The sequence below is a fragment of the Molossus molossus genome, unplaced genomic scaffold, assembly GCF_014108415.1.
Source record: "Molossus molossus isolate mMolMol1 unplaced genomic scaffold, mMolMol1.p scaffold_m16_p_6, whole genome shotgun sequence".
Lineage (NCBI taxonomy): Eukaryota > Metazoa > Chordata > Mammalia > Chiroptera > Molossidae > Molossus > Molossus molossus.
This window is the reverse complement of record NW_023425399.1, coordinates 92,912,367-92,936,821: the sequence shown is the minus strand read 5'-3', so window position 1 is coordinate 92,936,821 and position 24,455 is coordinate 92,912,367. Positions and strand designations below refer to the sequence as shown.

The window sequence follows — 24,455 nt, the reverse complement described above, 5'->3', positions numbered from 1 at the left end:
TGACCTGTATTTTCCATTAAAGACAGAACAAAGTGACCCAAAACATAGAGTATATCTTAGTCATTCAAAATCCTACCCCCAAAAAACAGATTTAAAGGTTACTCTGAATCTGTAAAACCCTTGTCAAAAAACATATAAAGCCCTGGCCGGTTTGGCTCAGCAGTTGGAGCATCAAACTGAGGACCAGAGAGTCCCGGGTTCAGTTCCCGCTAGGGGCACGTACCAAAAAATAAAGAAAAAAAAAGAACATATAAGGTTAAGTTAGAAAAAAATGATAGAGTGGGAAAAGTGTGTAAAATCAATCAAGTCTATACAAAGATATAAGGATGAGAGTGACATAATTTAATTTTTTTGGAAGGACTGGGTTAAGTACAGTGTTCAGTTCCTGCTAGGGGCATGTACCAAAAAAGAAAAAAAAAAAAAAAGAACATATAAGGTTAAGTTAGAAAAAATAATGATAGAGCGGGAAAAGTGTGTAAAATCAATCAAGTCTATACAAAGATATAAGGATGGGAGTGACATAATTTAATTTTTTTTGGAAGGACTGGATTAAGTACAGTGTTCAGTTCCTGCTAGGGGCACGTACCAAAAAAGAAAAAAAAAACAAAAAAAACCCCACAACATATAATGTTAAGTTAGAAAAAATAATGATAGAGTGGGAAAAGTGTGTAAAATCAATCAAGTCTAGACAAAGATATAAGGATGAGAGTGACATAATTTAATTTTTTTGGAAGGACTGGGTTAAGTACAGTGTGCAAGGAAAATGCACTCTTTCTTTCACACGTTTATGCCAACAACACACACCTGGTTACACAAAGATGGTCTACGTTTTCTAGTAAAAGCCTTCAATACTAAAAACAAATGCATTTAAGTTTATCAAGTGTGATTCTTACAGTGTTCCAGGTCTATTTCCTATGCAATCTATCTATTTTGCATGCAACAAATACCAGAGTGGAATTCTACAAAAGAAGATTTTTAAGGTAAATGTACTGCTTCAAGGAGGGTAAACAATGACGTTGATGAAAGGTAGTGTGATCAATAGATTTTTAGATTCACTGTTTGGTGACTAGGCAAACATCCTTAAGACAATGTAAGAACTTTCCTTGATAAAGTTAAATGCAGTCCTAATTCCAGTATTTTTCCTGAAAAATTTGGTCAATTTTTGTATCTTCAGATGTCTGGCATGAATATGGGTTAAGAAAATGGAGATGTTTTCCATGAATACTTACCATTTGGAATATTTTAGCATTACTACTATTTCCATGGGAGAGTATTTAAAAATAATTTGGCCAATTAATGGTGTATACATATTACTAAATAAGACACAATATATATTTTGTTACATGAAGATCACACCATAAAATGTGTTCTGTCATCTGCACAGCTGTAACCATTCATAACTTAGGTCAACAGAGTCTGCTCTGGCTCTGGCAGGTTTGGCTCTGCGGTTACAGAGTTGGCCTGCGAACCAATGAGTCGCAGGTTCAATTCTGGTCAACGGCACGTACCTCGGATGCAGTTCAGTCCCTGGCCCTGGTCAGGGTCATGCGGGAGGCAACCACTCAATGTCTGCTATCTCTCTCTTTCTCCCCCCAACTCTATCCAAAGATAAATGAAAAAAAAAAAAAAGTAACCTCAGGTGAGGATTAAAAAAGAGAAAGAAAGAGAGAGAGAGAGAGAGAGAGTGTCTCTGTTGGTGTGGTCCACTGTTATTCAATGGTTTCTTGCTGCAGAAATTGATCAGCAAACAAAAATCATGAAACAAAGTTGGTTGGTCATACCTATAATCCCTAATAATAAACGTGTCAAATAACCTATGCACCAAACTTTTGACATAATTCCCTTATGTCCTAAAGGGAATTTTTAAAAATTATACTTTTAAAGATCAGAGCAGAAATAAACGACATAGAGTCCAAAAAAACAATTCAAAGGATCGATAAAACAAAGAGCTGGCTTTTTGAAAAGATTAACAAGATTGATGGACCCTTAGCTGGACTCACCAAGAAACAGAGAGAGAGAATCCAAATACACAAAATCAGAAATGAAAGAGAAGTAACAACTGACACCACAGCAATACAAAAGATCGTTAACAACTACTATGAACAATTACATGGCAACAAATTCGACAATCTAAGCAAAATGAACAAATTACTAGAAACACATAGTCTCCCAAAACTGAACCAGGAAGAGATAGAAAACTTGAACAGACCAATAAAAACTAAGGAAATTGAAGAGGTAATCAAGACTCTTCCAGCAAACAAAAGCCCAGGACCGGATCGCTTCACGGGGGAGTTTTACCAAACATTCAGAGAAGAACTAACACCCATTCTCCTCAAACTATTTCAAAAAATTCAAGAAGGAAGACTTCCAAACTCGTTTTATGAAGCCAGCATAATTCTAATTCCAAAACCAGAAAAAGACACTACAAAGAAAGAAAACTACAGGTCAATATCCCTGATGAACATAGACGCCAAAATCCTGAACAAAATACTATCAAATCAAATCCAGCAATACATCAAAAAAATTATTCACCATGACCAAGTGGGATTCATACCAGGGATGCAAGGCTGGTACAATATTCGCAAATCAATAAACGTGATACACCACATAAACAAAATGAAGAATAAAAACCACATGATCATATCAATAGATGCCGAAAAAGCATTCGACAAAATCCAGCATCCATTTCTGATAAAAATGCTCAGCAATGTGGGAATAGAGGGATCATATCTAGACATAATAAGGGCCATATATGAAAGACCTACAGCCAACATCATACTCAATGGGCAAAAACTAAAAGCATTTTCCTTAAGAATAGGAACAAAGCAAGGATACCCACTTTCACCACTCTTATTTAACATAGTACTGGAAGTCTTAGCCACAGCAATCAGACAGGAAGAAAAAATAAAAGGGATCCAAATTGGAAAGGAGGAAGTGAAACTGTCATTATTTGCAGATGACATGATACTCTACAAAAAAAACCCCAAAGACTCCATCAAAAATTTACTAGACTTAATAAATGAATTTGGAAAAGTAGCAGGATACAAAATTAACGTCAAGAAATCGATGGCATTCTTATACACCAATGATGAACTCACAGAAAGAGAAACTAAGAAAACAATCCCACTTACCATTGCAGCAAAAAAAATTAAGATACCTAGGAATACACTTAACCAAAGAAATAAAGGACCTATTCACAGAAAACTACAGGTCATTGAAAAAAGAAATAGAGGAAGATATAAAAAAGTGGAAGCACATACCCTGTTCATGTATTGGAAGAACTCACATCATTAAAATGTCCATATTACCAAAAGCAATCTATAGATTCAATGGAATCCCCATCAAAATACCAACGGCATACTTCACATAATTAGAACAAGTACTTCAAAGTTCATATGGAACCAAAAAAGACCTCGAATAGCCACAGCAATCTTGAAAAAGAAGAACAAAGTAGGAGGGATCACATTACCAGATTTCAGGTTATACTACAAAGCCACTGTAATCAAAACAGCCTGGTACTGGCACAAGAACAGGCATATAGACCAGTGGAACAGAACAGAGAACCCAGAAATGGACCCAAGGCAATATGCTCAATTAATATTTGACAAAGGTGGCAAGAGCATACAATGGAGTAAGGACAGCCTCTTTAATAAATGGTGTTGGGAAAATTGGACAGCTACATGCAGAAAAATGAAACTAGACCATCAACTTACACCCTAACTCAAAATGGATAAAAGACTTTAAAGGTGACTCATGAATCCATAAAAATCCTAGAAGAAAATGTAGGCAACAAAATTTCAGACATCATACGCAGCAGAATTTTCACTGATATATCACCTAAGGCAATAGAAACAAAGGAGAAAATGAACACATGGGACTACATCAAACTAAAAAGCTTCTGCACAGCAAAAGATATAATCATCAAAACGGAAAGGCTACCCACTGTATGAGAGAGCATAATTGCCAATGATATATCACATAAGGGGTTAATTTCCAATATATATAGAGTGCTCATACAACTCCACAAAAGGAAGACAAAGAACCCAATTAAAAAATGGGCAGAGGAGCTGAATAGACACCTCACCAAACAGGACATACAAAGGGCTAAGAGACATATGAAGAAATGTTCAACATCACTAATCATCAGAGAGATGCAAATTAAAACAACAATGAGGTACCACCTCACACCTGTCAGAATGGCCGCCATCAACAAATCATCAAACAACAAGTGTTGGCGAGGGTGTGGAGAAAAGGGGACTCTAATGCACTGCTGGTGGGAATGCAGACTGGTGCAGCCACTATGGAAAACAATATGGTATTACCTCAAAAAATTAAAAATTGAACTTCCATTTGACCCAGTGACCCCACTTCTAGGAATATACCCTAAGAAGCCTGAAACACCAATCAGAAAGAATATAAGTACCCCCATGTTTGTAGCAGCACTATTTACAATAGCTAAGATCTGGAAACAGCCCAAGTGTCCATCAGTAGATGAAGGGATAAAAAAGCCGTGGTATATATACACAATGGAGTACTATGCAGCTGTAAGAAAGAAAGATCTCTTATCCTTTGAGACTACATGGAGGGACCTGGAAATTATCATCCTAAGTGAAACAAGCCAAACAGAGAAAGAGAATATAATGAACATAACAGTCTGAGGAATGGGGTAGTCCCAGAGACGTGGAAGTGGGGTACAGACTGGAAATCCCCAGAAGAGGGGGTGGTGAGGGAGAGATAAACCACAGAACTTATATGGATGCATGCATGAACAAGGGACATGGACAACGAAGCTGGGGACAGGGAAGGGAAAGGGGGGAGGGGGAATCAGTGGGGAAAAAAGGAGAAACATTAATTAATGTAACAAAAATTAATAAAAAATAATAATAAACAAAATAAAAATTATACTTTTCTAAAAAAAAATTTTTTTTGTATTGACTTTAGAGAGAGGGGGGGGGGGAGAGAGAGAGAAACAATGATGAGCGAGAACATCGATTAGCCCCCTCCTGCATGCCCCCAACTGGGGATCAGGCTCACAACCTGGGGATGTGCCCTGACCTCTGAATCAAACTGGTGACCTCTTGGTGTATGGGTCGACGCTCAACCACTGAACCACACTGGCTGAGCCTAAAGGGAATTTTTACTAACTGAATCATATTCTAAAACATAACATCAAAAAATAAATGTTGACCAAAATATTAGGGTCAGCTAATCTTAACTAAATTACACTAAAATTTTTAAAAATTAAAAAATAAATTTTCATGAAGTCTTAACATAAAATTAATCTCTTTGTGACTTTTCTTAACAGGAAGAAGTTAACTTTGGCTCCATATTAATAACCTGCCTGTTTTCTCATATGACTGATCTGCTATCAATCCATGATCAGTGAGTTTGTGAAGCATACTGTTCCCCTTCTGCTTCAATAAGACACAGCACCTTTGACATTTCTCTAGTTATCATCTCCTAACATCTCGTCTGCCTCCTCATTGAGACTGCCACAGTTCCATCTAGTTTTCTGTAGGCTTTGACTACTTTAAATTTAAAATACCAGATATTAAAGTGGAACTCTCATCTTTTTTTTATATATATATTTTTTTTATTGATTAGAGAGAGAGAGAGAGAGAAACACTGATGAGAGAGAATGTTGACTGGCCACCTCCTGCATGCCCCCACCGGGGATCAGGCCCACAACCTCGGCATGTGCCGTAACTGGGAATCGAACTGGTCACCTCTTGGTGCATAGGTTGACGCTCAACCAGTGAACCACATCGGCCGGGCGGAACTCTCATCTTTCAGAAAGTGCTTCTGCATCACCAGGCAGATCTGAGCCACTCTGCCACCCAAAGGGTAAGTGACATGGCCAATTATAAAATGTATGTTCACGTCTGTGACCTGTGGTAGAGTCTAAGTTAAAAATAAAGGCTTATTGAGTGATGCAAAGATTAACATTGATTAATATAGTATGATAGCCATTTTCCTGCCATTGGCAGTATCAACATTACCTGGGAACTTAGCCTCAGCCTAGATGTGAAGTAGAAATTCTGGGGGTTCTCATACAAACACTGAAGGTTCTCATTCAATAATCATACATTGAGTGTCCATGCTGTAACCACTATATGACATGAGTAAAGGAGGTTACAAAGACAGACCAAACAGAGCCCACATTCATTGGCAACTCACTGCCATAGGTTACAGTTCCCCTGGAAGACTTTATAGTATGTCTCCTGAGCTGGGGTTTTCAGCTGGACTAAGAATATTTATTTTGCATTGTTAGGTTGAAAACGGAGTTAGAATCAAATGATCCTGTCATTTTTGACTAATATCAGAGCCATGTCCTGAATTTAACAAACATGACTTTTATTGTTTTTTTACTGATGATATATGATGTTCAGTCCTAAGCAAACTGGATGAAGGAAGAAGAGAAATGGTGGCGCAGGAGGAAAAAGAAGGGCTAGAGAAAAATCAACCTTTCTTTTAAAGCCAAAGGGCTGGTGAGGTATTAAAGAGACAAAAATCACAGGTAACATTTATTCTTCATTCATTTAACAAACTTCTGAATGCTTCTGAAGAGCAAACAAAATTAAGGCTGATAAGAGTGCTAAACAATAAAAACGGTTGTATCACTCTAAATAAGCTAAATGTTTCATCGATGAAGAAGTAGGAAGTCAGCTAAGGAGGAGAGTAACCCAGCCCAACAAGTGGTTACAATCCTTCAAGGCCTCGGGGGATCTGAATGATAGGAAGCTTCTTACCCCTTTCTCTACCCCTGCACTGTCAACCAACAGGTTATATTTTATGAAAATGATTTCAACCCACCGATTTTGAAGCCTTTTTGCCTAATCTTGTCTAATGCCAGCTTCCCATGTGGTGGGATTTAGTAATAAGATTAGTGAAAAGACAGCAATTCTGTCTTTTTTTCCTTTAATATCAGATTGTTTATCAAAATAAACATCAGATTGTACACTAGGAAACACTGTTGCCTGAGTCATTCTAGAAAAAAGTGATGCTAAAGAATGTACACATTTGAACAGCTCTATTTTCCTTGCTCTGTGAAATGAATTTACCAAAATTCTCTATGTCAAGCAATCAACTTACCTGCGAAGGTGGAGAAAAGCCGTGTAACACTGCTTGCGGAACTCCTGGTACTGCTCACTCTGTGTGCCCCCCATTCCTTCCACCATTTCTTTATTCAGCTTCATTGGGGGAGGAAGAGGCTTCGGATCCCGACCCAAAATGTATCCAAAGTCTATGTGGAAGAGTTTGCCTAGACATTGATAAGAAACTCATTTGTTTCCATAATTATCTTAAGGAACTGGGAAGGAAATATGTCAAACAATTGGTAAGCGTTGTCTCTTCATAAAGAATATTAGTTCATAAAGTCTATTCAATTGCTGACCCTCTAATCCCAGGCTTGGGAATAGCCTTCAGGGCATATTTTAATTCACTGCAATTCATATTCATTCAGATAAAATTATGCTTAAAATCATCCCATAGTAATATTAAAATTTTAAATCTTATTTTAGATCTCCACAATCAAAGTTGGCAAAGCCTGAACAACTGTTTTTTTTTTTACTGTATTAGCATAAATAAGTATCGCATAGCAAATTTCTCATGCTCAAATTTAAGTGAACTACCCTTCATTTAGTAGAAGACCATTTCTTTTAAGTATTCCTAGCACGAAGTCTTCCCTTAACTTATCACAACCCCCACCAAAAGCCCCATACATTTCACATTATTGTCAGCTTCACCTGAACCATTTCCATCTGTGTCACTCCTCAGATGCAGACTAAGAAACCAAGTGTCCACGTCTGCCACGAGCTGCATGCTGCAGCCCATGGTGACAAACCAAGCACAGTGTCCACGTCTGCCACGAGCTGCATGCTGCTGCCCATGGCGACAAACCAAGCACAGTGTCCACGTCTGCCACGAGCTGCATGCTGCAGCTCATGGCGACAAACCAAGCACAGTGTCCATGTCTGCCATGAGCTGCATGCTGCAGCTCATGGCGACAAACCATGGAGCCATCTTCTAAACTCACAGACCAGATAGATAGGTAAGAACATGATCGTTCACTCAAGAGAATGATTCACCATAGAATTCATAACGCATCTTGTGATTTACAAGAAGGTATAAAGTAGGCATACACTACTTCTTTTGAAACTCTTTAGCTAAGTGTACATTAAAATTGTTTACCTATCTTTCTTTTCTGCACTAAACTATTAAAGAACCATTAAGAGTCTCATAAAAAAATCGTTTTAAATTTATTTTTGTTATAGTTCTGAAACCTAGGATAATACCTAGCATACAGGAGCATTCAATGGTGCTATTTTGCATTTAATTAACCAATGACATCTCAATTTATAGCTTAGACAACTTTTAATAATGTTGTTGATGTGAAAAATGTTCTTCTAGAAACCTGGAAGTTCTTATAATAAGTTCTTGTGTTTTAAAAATTTCTGTGTTCATTTCCATGAAGATCTCTAATAAAAATAATAAAGGTCAGCCATGGCAGGCTGGCTCAGTTGATTGGAGCATCATTCTGTACACCACAGGTTTTGGGTTCAATCCCTGCTCAGTGCATGTAGAGGAGGCAACCAATCGATGTTTATCTCTCTCTCTAAAATCAATAGAAACATACTCTCAGGCGAGGATTAAATAACAATAATGATAACAGTAATAATAATAAAGGTCAAATCTGGACATCTGGATGCTACCATACCATTAATACTGTTGTGTTATTTCAGTGTTTTTGATTGAGTTTGTATCCAACAGCAAGACAACTTTCATTGTTGCAGGCTAATACTAACAGAAGCAGCACTAGTTTTACTTTAAAATTATGTGACAGTATCCTGAACAATGAAGATTATAAAGTAGTTTAAGTAGAGAAAAGCAGTATAAGAACATTCACATGGGATATGATAATAACACTCTGAACTCAAACTCAACTATATTATCTGTACCATAGTCACACTGAAAGTGACAATTACATGTCAATATTCTGTCACATGAATGTTGTTAAATTTTACAAGTCTGTAACATGGCTTGATTCATAAATGTTTTTATTTTACAATTATATAAGAGTACATGTACAAGAGTTAATGCTGGTTTTATGTGGTACATATTTAAGATTATAAAATGCAATATGTCAACACAGGGGATATTATTTCTAATTAAAAGTTTTGTGTATTACTCATGATTGAAAAACACCTTTTCAGAATCCCAAAATAGGCTCCAGAGGTCTCTAAACACAATGAAATGATTTTTTTTGAAAATCCTGAGAGTTCACCAAATTCCCAAGTGAAGCCCATGATTCCAAAAAGATTAAAAAACGAACAACAAAACTAATTTTAAAATAAGATTTCATAATTGCAGTACTTACTGGGAAAGCATCATCTCCTAATCTCTCTCTTTCTAAACTTTATTTTTATCGACATGATTACAGATGTCCCCATTCCCCACCCCACCCCCTTTGCCCACCTCTATCCAGCCCTGCCCCTCCTTCCCTTTGGCCATCACCACACTGCTGTCTGTGTCTATGAGACATACATGTATGTTCTTTGGCTAATCCCTTCACCTTCTTTCATCCATTCCTCCCTCCCCCGTGACAGCTGTGAGTCTGTTCCATGTACCCATGCCTCTATTTCTGTTTTGCAAAAGCATAGATAAACCTGGAGATGACTATGCTATGTGAAAGAAGCCAGTCAAAGAAAGACAAATACCATAGGACCTCACTTATATGTGAAATCTAAAGAACAAAATAAAAACAGACCAAGATCTCATGATCTCACTTATTTGTGGAATATAAAGAACAAAATAAGCTGATGAACAAAATAGACCCAGAGACACAGAAGTAGGGTTTAGACCGACAAACCTCAGAGGGGGGGTGGAAAAAAACCAAAGAACTTGTATGTATAACCAATGGACACAGACAACAATACTGTGGGGGGTGGGGAGCGAGGGTGTCAATGAGGGAAAAGGAGAAACATCTGTAACAAAAATAAATAAATGTTTTTCTAAATAAAACTTATTTATTTATTTATCCTCACCCAAGGACATTTTTGCATTTATCTTCACATAAGAGCAGGAGGGAGAGAGGAGGGAAGAAAGAGAAACATCGATGTGAGAGAGACACATCAACTGGTTGCCACCCACACGACCCCAACCAGGGCCGGGGACAAACGAACCAAGGTACATGCCCTTAGTGGAAACTGAACCCAGGACTCTCTGGTCCGCCGGCCGACACTCTAACTGCTGAGCCAAACTGGCCAGGCCAAAAATAAATAAATTTTCAAAAAGAAAACAGAAAAGAAACAGAGGCATCTCCTAATCTCTTAAGGTTCAAGGGAATATGCTATCATTGAATTTTCTAGGATTTGGTGAAAAGTTCATGATCAAATTCTGTTAAGGATTTCAACTAAATACAGGGTGAAGAAACAGTAAGTTTACAGTTGCTCCTATGGAAAATAATACAATAAATAAACAATCATACAAGAATAAACTCTGTGCTTCACAGACTCACAACTATAAACCTAGCTTCGCCTCGCCCACCCGGTACCCTCTTGTCCAGCTGGGCTCAGCACTTCCTTTCGTGCTTTCTCCTCATTCTGGAGTCCCCACTTATTTCCTGCCTTGTTAAACAAACACCATTCTACCCTCATTATTATAGGTTCAGGTAAACTTTGCTTCATTTTCTGGATTTAAGTGACGTTTTGTTTTGTTATGAATATAATTCTTAATGGCGCTCAGCACTTGAGCAGATAGCCTAGCTGACCAATCTTGGATTCGAAACTGACACTCTTAATGAATCACAACGTCCTGGTATCAAATGCTATCACGCCATCACCCACAGTTTATATAATGGGCTCTATGCTTTTAATAGGAGACCCAGCTCCACTTTTCTTCATTTCATTACAGGATTACTGGAATTCCAATATCAGCTATGCATCGCTGCTTACAAATGAAGAGCGTATTTCTATTCTTCTTCTAAGACAACTCAAACAACAGGATTACTTCTTAATTATAAGGCATGAAAGATTCAGTATCTAACAATGAACCCATTATTATGCTTTGCAAGTTCACAGAGTCATGTATTTTGAAAAGAGGCTATTAATGTTTCAAGAAAATGTATCCTCTTACAAAGCAAAGGGAATAAATGGCTCGTTTACAGTTAATACCTGTAGATGAAGCTTGTAAGAATTTTAAAAATGCACTTCAGAAAATTAAAAATTTAAGTAAGAAAATCAGGAAGTGTAGTCTTATTCAAATCTATTACCTTGAATAGTCAAGAGGTAAAGTGTACATAAAACAAACTGAATGTTGACTGTAATTATCTATGTCCCTGACTTGTAATACAAAGGGGTAGTAAAAATAAATTAAATTTTCCTGTTATTTGCATAAGTGACAAGAACTTACTTCTAAATTGTAGTTTAAGACATCTGTAGTTCGCAAAGAGAATAGACACTACTGAAATTAACAGTATTTAACAGTAGAGTTTTTAAAATTTCCATTTTGTCTAATAATTCAATGTGACCAATCTCAAAATTGTAATTATTCCAGTTTTCATACTTCTACTTGGCTCTCTTAATCCCCTTCTAGCTGACTCTTATTCTGTCCCTATAATCCAACCCTTTTTTGAAAGTCCCACAAAATTCCCCAACTCAAAAATTCTTCCTGCCACTCTATTTCAGAGGAAGTTTCCCACTCTCTTCAATATTTTTGTACACAACCTGACCTGTTACTCTTTTCCCACAAAATGACTTTATTTCTTAGGTGAAAGTTGTATCTTCCCTGTTGCCCTACCATAAAACCTAGAATAAAGAAGGCGGTGAACAAGAATATTGATACAGTGGAACCTATATTTTTGGAATTAAAACTGCTCCCTATATATACACTCCCACTGCCTCAATACTTACTAGTTTAGTCCTTTTGATATACTTGGTTAGAAATAGTTCTCATTTATAGTTAAAAGCATATTAAGGATTAAATATTTTTCAATAATAGTTTCTGAGCAACAAAGAATAAGATTTAAATAAGTACAGATGAGTATAGATATCCCAATTATCTGCTAAACGTTTCATACAATTTATTATTATTTCACATTCAACTGTTAAGATGGCTTATGAATAGCAACAAAGGTATGCTAACTAATGAAAAGGGGACAAACTATCACTACTTAGGCAAATATTTAAATGTTATATATTCTCAATTTGTCTATAGTCAATCATGCCAATGACGTTCTCCCCTGAAAGTCTTTTCTTCTACAGAACTGTTTAATGTCTAAAGCAGAACAGTAACCCCTTGGAGATGAATATCAATGGTCTTGAATGAGCAATTCTAAAATATTTTGGTCTCAGTATCTTTTAATATTAATTAATATAAAAATAGTAAGTAACATTTTATTTATTTATTTATTTATTTATTTATTTATTTATTTATTTATTTATCTTTATTAGTTTTAGAGAGAGAGAACTGGAGAGTGAGAGAGAACACTGACTGCCTGCCTCCTGCATGCCCCTCACTGGGGATTTGGCCCACAACCTGGGGATTTGGCCTACAACCTGGGCATGTGCCCTGACCAAGAATCAAACTGGTGACTTCTTGGTGTATGGGTCAATGCTCAACTACTGAGCCAAACCGGCTGGGCAAGTCAGTAACATTTTAATATGACTTGTTTTTTAAAAAATAATACCTTTACTAAAATAAAAAATAATTTAGTGAAAAGAGTGGCATTGCTTTACATTATGCTAAACTTTTTTAAGGATTTTTTTTTTTTTGACTTTTAGAGAAAGAGGAAGAGAAACATCAATGTGAGAAGAGATCATTGATGAGATGCCTCCTGTACACCCCCCACCCCCAACCAGGGTCAAACACAACCAGGGCATGTGCCCTGACAGAGAATCGAACCACAGGCCTTTCAGTGCCTGGGATGATGCCCAAGCAAATGAGTCACACTGACCAGGACACATTTTGCTCAACTCTTTAATGGCTGGTTAATAGGAGACAGCTAGGTTCTCCTCTTTGCTTCTCCTTTCAGTCTATTACATGCTGTTTTGATGGAAGTAAAGAAGAAAACTCAGCCTCTAAATAGATACAGATTTTTAAAAGGGCGAGGATTTTTAATACCTCTTTCAGGTGATAAAGGACAGTTTAACAAATTCTCAGGTCCTACCCATAGCTACCAAATCAGAAACTCCGAGCCTGGATCTCAACAATCTGTAATGTGAACTCACTCTGCAGGTATTAATGACATGAAGTCGTATTTGGCTGAAGCATGAGGACTTCTACTTTAAACTGACTAACACAGCTCTCAGTTTCAGTTAGGTCATTGTGGAGGGGACAGGTGGCAAGGCCAATCACCTAAATGAACTGAAACTCACATTCAAGACTAAGGTTTACAGTTTCCCTTTATTGTTCAACCACATTATGTTAAAATTCCACTCATTCTTTTATTCAAGGGGTCACTGTGACAAAGCAAAACAGTGTCTACCCGGCATTAAGAAACACATCATCTGATAGGAAAACTTACATTTAAAAAATTAATATCTGAATCTACAGTTTTGCTTCAATAACTGACTTTGGCTTTGCCATTTAAAAGATAAGCCAAATGGAGGCAGATTGATTTCCCTCCACAGTCTGACTTCAAATTAATCTAACCAGCCCTGGCCAGTGTGGGTCAGTGGTTAGGTGTCAGTGGGTCAAGAGCACATACCTGGGCTGCAGGTTTGATTCCTCAACCCCAGTCCGGGAGTATGTGTGGAAGGCGCCCAATCAATGTGTCTTCCTCACATCAAGGTCTCTCTCTCTCCCCCCACCCTCTCCTCCCCTCCTTCTACTCTCTCTAAAAATCAATGAAAAAAATAATGAGGATTAACAACAACAACAAAAACTGATCTAACCAGTCTATGGGTATACTTGTTACAAAGGCATTGTTTATTTTGGCTTCTCAGGCTTTAACTAGAATGTATGCTTTTCTCCATGTACATTGCATACACACCCCACACCTTCTTCATTATCCAGCCTAAGTTACTTTCTCCAGGAAGTAATTTCTAGCTCCTTAGGCACACAGAATATACCACTTTATCATCTTTTATTACTTCATATGAGAAGAAACAATGTCCTTCTAAAACAAACTTTTTAAAAAAGCACACTTACAGCAACCATTAACATTTTCCTTATAAGGTTTCAGTAAACATGAGAAGATTTCTTGATATGGAACATTCAAGACACTTCCAAAAGATCAGATTTTAAATAATGCCTATAAAGAAAACTATTCACATGAAGACAAGTCCTTCTCATTATTTACACAACTAAAGTAATGATCAATAGACTATAAAAGCATTTGTGGATAAAAAGTGAAGGTCTTATGTGCCTGGCTCTTTTTGGACACATTAACTAGGAAAAACCAATCAAATTGGTAGTAACAGTATGTCCAAAGTCTATAACAATAAAAGATTTTCCTGGAAACACTTAGAATGGATAAAAATGACATAAAAACCTTAGTTCATTTATTCATTCTAAGAGCACTTACGGGGTGCTTACTAAATACATAAAAGCTTTTATATCCCTCTCTCTCATTTCCTGGAAAATAAACAAGCACATTAAGAAAATAAGCCTGTAGTTTTAGATGTTGCACGTATTTAATCTACCATACTGAATAACTTAAACACAAATAGCTGAGGAGGAACTACCATTTGAATAGTAACTAAGTTCTTTCCATGTAAGAAGATTATGAACATCATAAACAACTGTATTAAGTCTTGGGAAAAAAATAAAACAAATATAGCATATGTTTAAAATATCAAGCTCTACCTTAAAACACAGAAAGGATAACATTAAATCAATGATCAAATTGCTTTTCTTTGATAACCTTCCTATATTACTAAAATAAAGAGCCACTCAAAGGAGAACTTAGAAAGTGGCAGCTTTTTTTAAAAGTTTGGATTTTAGAGTAGGAAAAAGGAATTTTTGAAATAAATTAATTTCTTATCTCTAAAATTGTGATTCCAAATACCAGCTCTATAAGTAAAAAGTGGAAGGCACTCTAACTTCCTGATGGTAAAGAAAACAAAACTCTAAGAGCTGGCTAGCCCTCAAGAATTCTTTACTATGTGCTCAGCACCATGGAAAGTTGTTATGTATCTAATTCAACCCTTACACCACCACCAGGAGAGGAGTTCTATTATTAATTACACATTCATAAGAAAAGATTGAGTCATAGATATATTAGATAACTTACCCCGAGTCACCCAATGGTAGAGGGGCAATTTAAACCCAAATAATTTGACTTTAGCCTGACATATTAACTTATCAATGCAAGACTGTTCCTAAGAATTAAAAACGGAAGTGAATCAGTTTCACACAAAATTAAAGAATCGTAAAGAAAATCAGGATAGGAAAATATACTAACATTTTTTTTTTTTAACAATAAGAATGACTATTTTTCTTTACTTTGAGCTTTCTCACAGAGGCTCAGAGGGTATGACTCTGAAGTGCCAAGACAGACAAAAAAAGTCACCATTCCTCTCACTATACAAATGTGTAAGCCCTGTCCCGCCTGTGTGGCTCAGTGGATTGAGCATCGTCCCATGGACTGAGAGGTTCAATTCCCAGTCAGGGCACGTGCCTGAGTTGTGGGCTCAATCCCCAGTAGGGGGTGTGCAGGAGGCAGCTGATCAATGTTTCTCTATCACATGAATGTACCTATCTCTCTCCCTTCCTCTCTCTCTCTCAAAAAAAAAAAAAAAAATCAATAAAAAACCATATTTACAAACAAACAAAAATGTGTAAATCCAGATTAGAAGGGCCACCCTTAGGATTTACAACTAACTTTCATGATACTACAGACACTTAGCTTCTTGTTTTCATTTGTAAATTTTTGCAGTTATTTACATATTAATTGTATGTTAATTTTATTATGAAGTCTGTATACCATAAACAACAAAGGAGTTTTTCCAGTTATAGCGGTCCCCCGCCCACCAAATTCTCAAAATAAACTTTTCTCCAAAGAGTTGGGATAAACCCAAATCATGTTTCATTTGACTCCTGTCACAAATGATTACTATGAATAAACTTAAAGCTTCCTCAAAGAACACTAACTCTAAAAAAAGTCCACATTAAAAAAAATTCCATATCACACTTAAATTTTAAAATTTCTTGCTCAAATTATGCTATAGTGATGAATTAATAAGTGAAGCTTGATTCACTCCAAATCAGCTTCAATAAAACAATGTTACAAGTGACCACATGACGATAAGCTGACAAAGAACTGAGAGCTTTACTTTTATGGTGGATACACTGCGCCCTCTGCTGCACGAGCTGAAGAAACGTCAGCCAAGCTAAAAGTATCCAAAACCAAATAAAAAGCATGGACTTATTGGAAATCAGTAATTGAGACTCATATTTCACATTTGTTTTTAAAATAACCAGTGTACAGATTTTTAAATTCTCTATAGGCATTGATGTATTTTCCTCCACACACTCCTAAGCTTCTCAGTCTAACCTTTTCTGTCCTCATCTATATTGAACAATATACAGTGATACCTCGGTTCTCGAACATAATTCGTTCCAGGAGGACGGCCGAGAACCGAATTGTTCGAGAACCGAAGCAATGAAACCCAATAGGAAATAATGGAAACTGGATTAATTCGTTCCAAGCCCCAGAAAATGCCTATTTACTGGCCTAATTTGTATATAATATGTAGAAAAACATAAGTCTCAACAAGAAATAAAAGTGTACAGTATGTCTAAGGGTTAAATTCAGTGTAAAGCGTGACTCTCTCCACAAAGCGTGACTCTCTCTGCACTCACACTGGTGACGCAAGCAAGGCGCGCTGGGCCGAATGAACGCCATTCGGCTCAACTCGGCTCATCTCGGAAGTTCGAGTTCCAAATATTTGTTCGGATTCCGAGACAAAAGTTTCTCGAATCTCCTGGTCGAATACCGATTTGGTCGAAATTCAAGGCGTTCGAGAACCGAGGTATCACTGTATTGGGAACAAGCCCCCCCAAAACCTCAGTGAAATGAAATCTGGGCATCTCCTTTCTCACTACACCTCTCACACTAGAGAACTGGGCACAGATGAATCAGTGGAACTCTGATTACAATTCCAAACCAAAGCAGTCACAACTTTTAAACTTGTCCAAACTGGCAAATGAGAACAGAAGACAAAAGGTGTTGTTCTTTAAAAATGGGAGAAATCTATGAACACGGGAGTACATATATTCTTTCTGATTGGTGTTTCAGGTTTCTTAGGGTATATTCATAGAAGTGGGATTACTGGGTCAAATGGCAGTTCAATTTTTAATTTTTTGAGGTAATAACATATTTTCCATAGTGGCTGCACCAGTCTGCATTCCCACCAGCAGTGTACTAAAATCCCCTTTTCTCCACACCCTCGCCAACACTTATTTACAATACCTAAGATCAGAAAACAGCCCAAGGGTCCATCAGTAGACGAATGGATAAAAAAACTATGCTACATATACACAATGGAGTACTATGCAGCTGTAAGAAAGATCTCTTATCCTTTGAGACAACATGGAGGGACCTGAAAAGTATTATCCTAAGCGAAACAAGCCAAGCAGAAAAAGACAAATACCACATGATCTCACTTATTTGTGGAATATAATGAACATAACAGTCTGAGGAATGGGGTAGTCCCAGAGACGTGGAAGTGGGGTACAGACTGACAATCCCAAGAGGGGGTGGGGGGGATAAACCACAGAACTTAAATAGATGTATGCATGAGCAATGGACATGGACGACAAAGCTGGGGACAGGGCGGGGAGGGAGGAGTAGGGGGAAGTCAGTGGGGGGAAAAGGAGAAACATCTGTAACAAAAATAAATAAATTAATTAAAAATAAATAAATAAATAAAAATGGGAAAAATCTTACTTTTCATTTAAAAATGCTTCATTAACACTAAGAGACTGTACAGTCACTTAAGAAAATCTAAAGTTCTAAATGTTTAATACGTTACAGTCTGTAATAAAAAAGTATAATGGAGCCAAAATATACAATGGAAGATGTTTCATGATATTCAAGCATTTTAAACTACAAGCACTGAAATATATGTCCTGCAATAAACCACATTTAAAACGCACCTTGAGGGGGAGAAAAATGGCGGCGAAGTGAATGGAGGGATTCAGACCGTCTCCCAAGACCAAACTGGATTTACAACGAAAACAAAGGCAAACCGTCAGGAAAGGGTAGCTGAAGGACACCTTGGAGGACCACTTAACCAGAAACACCCACTCAGTCCTGGTAGGCTTGCGAGGACGGGAGAGGGGACCAAGAGCCCAGGGTCCGCAGCGGCCTGGGCAGGGGCCAGGGAACTAGAGGGGAAGTTAACTCTACCGTCTTTCTTCCCACCGTGCCCGGCCTGGAAACCCTGCAGCCGGCTAGGCTAGGCTCTCCGCTGGAGCCGCACAGACTCCTGGCCCCCAAGGAACTGGGCGGGACCAGGGAACTCGGAGGGACCGGGGAACTAGGCGGAAAATTAATTCTGCTGCCTCCCCTCCTGCCGTGCAAGGCCCTGTAGCCGCTGAAGCCGCACAGACTCCTGGCCCCCAGGCAACTCGGTGGGACCGGGGAACGCGGTGGAGAGTTAACTCTACCGCCTCCCCCCCTGCTGTGCACGGCCTTGGAAACTCTGCAGCCGGCTAGGCTAGGCTCTCCGCTGGAGCCACACAGACTCCTGGCCCCCAAGGAACTGGGCGGGACCAGGGAACTCGGAGGGACCGGGGAACTAGGCGGAAAATTAATTCTGCTGCCTCCCCTCCTGCCGTGCAAGGCCCTGTAGCCGCTGAAGCCGCACAGACTCCTGGCCCCCAGGCAACTCGGTGGGACCGGGGAACGCGGTGGAGATTTAACGCTACCGCCTCACTCCCTGCCATGCACGGCCTTAGAAACTCTGCAGCCGGCTAGGCTAGGCTCTCCGCTGGAGCCGCACAGACTCGCAGCCGGCTAGGCTAGGCTCTCTGCTGAAGCCGCACAGACTCGCAGACCCCAGGCAAATCGGTGGGACCGGGGAACGCGGTGGAGAGTTAACTCTACCGCCTCCCCCCCTGCCGTGCACGGCCTTGGAAACTCTGCAGCCGGCTAGGCTAGGCTCTCCGCTGGAGCCGCACAGACTCCTGGCCCCCAAGGAACTGGGCGGGACCAGGGAACTCGGAGGGACCGGGGAACTAGGCGGAAAATTAATTCTGCTGCCTCCCCTCCTGCCGTGCAAGGCCCTGTAGCCGCTGAAGCCGCACAGACTCCTGGCCCCCAGGCAACTCGGTGGGACCGGGGAACGCGGCGGAAAATTAAGTCTACCGCCTCACTCCCTGCCGTGCACGGCCTTGGAAACTCTGCAGCCGGCTAGGCTAGGCTCTCCGCTGGAGCCGCACAGACTCGCAGCCGGCTAGGCTAGGCTCTCTGCTGAAGCCGCACAGACTCGCAGACCCCAGGCAAATCGGTGGGACCGGGGAACGCGGTGGAGATTTAACGCTACCGCCTCCCTCCCTGCCGTGCACGGCCCTGGAAACTCTGCAGCCGCTGAAGCCCCACGGACTCACGGCCCCCAGGGAACTGGGCGGGACCAGGGAACTTGGCTGGAAATTATTCCCACCACCTCCCTTGCCACCCTGCATGGGCCCTCCTAACGCTATAGCCTGCTAAACTCTCCGCTGGAGCCACACAGACTCCCGGAGAACAGGGGACTTGGCGGGATTAAAGTGGGTCCTCCCTGGTGCATCCAAACCCAGGAGAGGGAGCCACAAACAGCAAAACACGAACACCCACTGGGAAAACTTGGCAGACTCCAAAGCCCACTGTGATAACCAAAATGGTGAGAAACAGAAACAAAAGCCAAATGAAAGATCAAGAGACCTCTACAGAAGATGAAATAAATGAGGTGCAGTTAAGCAAGTTAACAGAACTAGAATTTAGAGCCATGATGTTGCGGAAGCTCAACAGCATGTGTAAGGACATGAGCAACATGAGTAAAGACATAGAAATGTTGAAAATAAACCATCTGGAAATGAAAAACCAACAGGAAGAAATGAAGAATGACATATCAGAAATGAAAAACACACTGGAAGGTCTAAAAAGCAGAGTAGGGGAAGCTGAGGACCGGATCAGTGAATTAGAGGACAGGCTAGAAGAAATCAACCAATCAGAAAACCAAAAGGAAAAAAAGATTAAGAAACAAGAAGAGAGCTTAAGAGAATTGTGGGACAACTGGAAACGTAATAATATTCGTATCATAGGAGTCCCTGAAGAAGAAGAAAGTAAGCGAGGGCTAGAGAATATATTCAAAGAAATAGTGACAGAAAACTTCCCTAATTTGGTGAAGGAAGAAGGCATTCAAGTTCAAGAAGCTCAGAGAGCCCCAAGTAAGAAGAACCCAAACAGGCCCACACCAAGACACATAGTAATCAAACTGCCAAAAATTCAAGACAAAGAGAGAATCCTAAAAGCAGCAAGAGATAAGCAACAGGTTACCTACAAAGGAACCCCCATAAGGCTCTCAGCTGACTTCTCACAAGAAACATTACAGGCTCGAAGGGAATGGCATGAAGTAATCAAGGTCATGAAAAACAAGGATCTGAATCCAAGACTACTCTACCCAGCAAGGCTATCGTTCAAAATAGAAGGTCAAATAAAGAGCTTCCCAGACAAAATAAGGCTAAGGGAGTACATTAGCACCAAACCAGCACTGCAAGAAATGTTAAAAGGACTGCTGTAATTACCAGGAGAAATGGGGAGAAAAATAGAACCACACTAAACAAAAATGGCAATAAATAAGTACATATCAATAACCACCTTAAATGTAAATGGACTGAATGCTCCCATAAAAAGACACAGAGTAGCTGATTGGATAAGAAAGCAAGACTCATCTATATGCTGTTTACAAGAAACCCACCTCACAACAAAAGACTCACACAGATTGAAAGTGAAGGGATGGAAAAAAATCTTTCAAGCAAATGGAAAAGAAAAAAAAGCTGGGGTAGCAATACTGATATCTGATAAAATAGACTTCAGATTGAAGGCCATAACTAGAGACAAAGAAGCCCACTACATAATATTGAAAGGATCTATCCAACAGGAAGATATAACATTGATAAACATATATGCACCCAATATAGGAGCACCAAAATATATTAAAAATCTTCTGGAGGACTTCAAAGGAGAAATCGATAGCAATACAATCATAACAGGGGACTTCAACACCCCGCTCACATCACTGGATAGATCCTCTAGACAAAAAATTAGCAAGGAAACAGAGACTCTAAATGAAGCACTAGACCAAATGGATTTAATAGATATCTACAGAGAACTACACCCCAAAACTACAGAATTCACATTCTTCTCAAGTGCACATGGAACATTCTCAAAGATAGACCACATGTTAGGGCACAAACTAAGTCTCTACAAGTTCAAGAAGATTGAAATTATAACAAGCATCTTCTCAGACCACAATGGTATGAAACTAGAAATCAATTGCAAGAAGAACATACAAAGACATTTTAACACATGGAAGCTAAATAGAATGTTATTAAACAATGAATGGGTCACCGAGGAAATCAAGGAAGAAATCAAAAACTTCCTGGAAACCAATGAAAATGAGGACACAACAATACAAAATCTATGGGATGCAGCAAAAGCAGTTCTGAGAGGGAAGTTTATAGCACTACAGGCCTACCTCAAAAAAGAAGAAAAATCTCTAATAGACTACCTAACCTCACAACTTAAAGAACTAGAGAGTAAACAAAAAGAAAACCCCAGAGCAAGCAGAAGAAAAGAAATAGTAAGGATCAGAGCAGAAATAAACGACATAGAGACCAAAAAAACAATCCAGAGGATCAATAAAACAAAGAGCTGGTTTTTTGAAAAGATAAACAAGATTGATGGACCCTTAGCTAGACTCACCAAGAAACAAAGAGAGAGAACCCAAATACATAAAATCAGAAATGAAACAGGAGAGATAACAACTGACCCTACAGAAATACAAAAGATCGTTAACAACTACTATGAAAAATTATACGGCAACAAATTCGAAAATCTAAGCGAAATGGACAAATTTTTAGAAACACATAGCCTCCCAAAATTGGATCAGATAGAGATTGAAAACTTGAACAGACCAATAACAACAGAGGAAATTGAAGATGTAATCAAGACTCTTCCAGCAAACAAAAGCCCAGGCCCAGATGGCTTCACAGGGGAGTTTTACCGAACATTCAAAGAAGAACTAATACCCATTCTCCTCAAACTATTTCAAAAAATTCAAGAAGAAGGAAGACTGCCAAACTCGTTTTATGAAGCCAGCATAACTTTAATTCCAAAACCAGAAAAAGACACAACAAAGAAAGAAAACTACAGGCCAATATCCCTGATGAACATAGATGCCAAAATCCTGAACAAAATACTAGCAAATCGAATCCAGCAATACACCAGAAAAATTATCCACCATGACCAGGTGGGATTCATCCCAGGGATGCAAGGCTGGTACAATATTCGCAAATCCATAAATGTGATACACCACATAAATAAATTGAAGAATAAAAACCACATGATCATATCAATAGATGCTGAAAAAGCCTTTGACAAAATCCAGCATCCATTTCTGATAAAAACGCTCACCAGTGTGGGAATTGAGGGATCATACCTAGACATAATAAAGGCCATATATGAAAGACCTACAGCCAACATCATACTCAATGGGCAAAAACTAAAAGCATTTCCCTTAAGAACAGGAACAAGGCAAGGATGCCCACTTTCGCCACTCCTATTTAACATAGTACTGGAAGTCTTAGCCACAGCAATCAGACAGGAAGAAAAAATAAAAGGGATCCAAATTGGAAAGGAGGAAGTGAAAGTGTCATTATTTGCAGATGACATGATACTGTACATAGAAAATCCCAAAGACTCCACCAAAAGCTTACTAGACTTAATAAATGAATTTGGCAAAGTAGCAGGATACAAAATTAACGTCAAGAAATCGATGGCATTCTTATACACCAATGATGAACTCACAGAAAGAGAAACTAGGCAAACAATCCCATTTACCATTGCGGCAAAAAAATTAAGATACCTAGGAATAAACTTAACCAAAGAGATAAAGGACCTATTCGCAGAAAACTACAGATCTTTGAAAAATGAAATAGAGCAAGATGTAAAAAAGTGGAAGAACATACCCTGTTCATGGATTGGGAGAATTAACATCATTAAAATGTCCATATTACCCAAAGCAATCTATAGATTCAACGCAATCCCCATCAAAATACCAACGGCATACTTCAAAGAATTAGAACAATTACTTCAAAAGTTCATATGGAACCAAAAAAGGCCTCGAATAGCCACAGCAATCTTGAAAAGGAAGAACAAAGTTGGAGGGATCACAATACCAGATTTCAGGTTATACTACAAAGCCACCATAATCAAAACAGCCTGGTACTGGCACAAGAACAGGTATATAGACCAGTGGAACAGAATAGAGAACCCAGAAATGGACCCTAGGCAATATGCTCAATTAATATTTGACAAAGGTGGCAAGAGCATACAGTGGAGTAAGGACAGCCTCTTTAATAAATGGTGCTGGGAAAATTGGACAGCTACTTGCCGAAAAATGAAACTAGACCATCAACTTACACCCTACACCAAAATAAACTCAAAATGGATAAAAGACTTAAATGTAACCCATGAATCCATAAAATCCTAGAGGAGACTGTGGGCAACAAAATCTCAGACATCATACGCAGCAGAATTTTTACTGACACATCACCTAAGGCAATAGAAACAAAGGAGAAAATGAACACATGGGACTACATCAAACTCAAAAGCTTCTGCACAGCGAAAGATACAATCATCAAAACGGAAAGGCTACCCACTGTATGGGAGAGCATAATTGCCAATGATATATCAGATAAGGGGTTAATTTCCAATACATATAGAGTGCTCACACAACTCCACAAAAGGAAGACAAAGAATCCAATTAAAAAATGGGCAGAGGAACTAAATAGACACCTCTCCAAACAGGACATACAAATGGCTAAGAGACATATGAAGAAATGTTCATCATCACTAATCATCAGAGAGATGCAAATCAAAACAACAATGAGGTATCACCTCACACCGGTCAGAATGGCCGCCATCAACAAATCATCAAACAACAAGTGTTGGCGAGGGTGTGGAGAAAAGGGGACTCTAGTACACTGTTGGTGGGAATGCAGACTGGTGCAGCCACTATGGAAAACAATATGGTGTCACCTCAAAAAATTAAAAATTGAACTCCCATTTGACCCAGTGATCCCACTTCTAGGAATATACCCTAAGAAGCCTGAAACACCAATCAGAAAGAATATATGTACCCCCATCTTTGTAGCAGCACTATTTACAATCGCTAAGATCTGGAAACAGCCCAAGTGCCCATCAGTAGACGAATGGATTAAAAAGCTGTGGTACATATACACAATGG

The 24,455-nt window shown here is 38.9% G+C and overlaps 1 protein-coding gene across 3 annotated transcripts in view; it reads right to left on the bottom strand.

The window, feature by feature from the left end:
* PIK3C3 (phosphatidylinositol 3-kinase catalytic subunit type 3) overlaps positions 1–24,455 on the bottom strand; it is a 146,998-nt gene that overhangs the window by 21,380 nt on the left and 101,163 nt on the right. For 2 of the 3 annotated variants that reach the window (XR_004957057.1, XM_036244741.1), the window contains exon 22: positions 7,093–7,261. Coding sequence is in view for 1 of the 3 variants with exons in the window: in XM_036244741.1 (XP_036100634.1) it covers positions 7,093–7,261 (169 nt within the window). In the remaining 2 variants the exon portion in view is untranslated. Of the gene's footprint in view, positions 1–5,999; positions 6,110–7,092; positions 7,262–24,455 lie in introns of all 3 variants that reach the window. The other variant, XR_004957058.1, reaches the window with a different exon arrangement.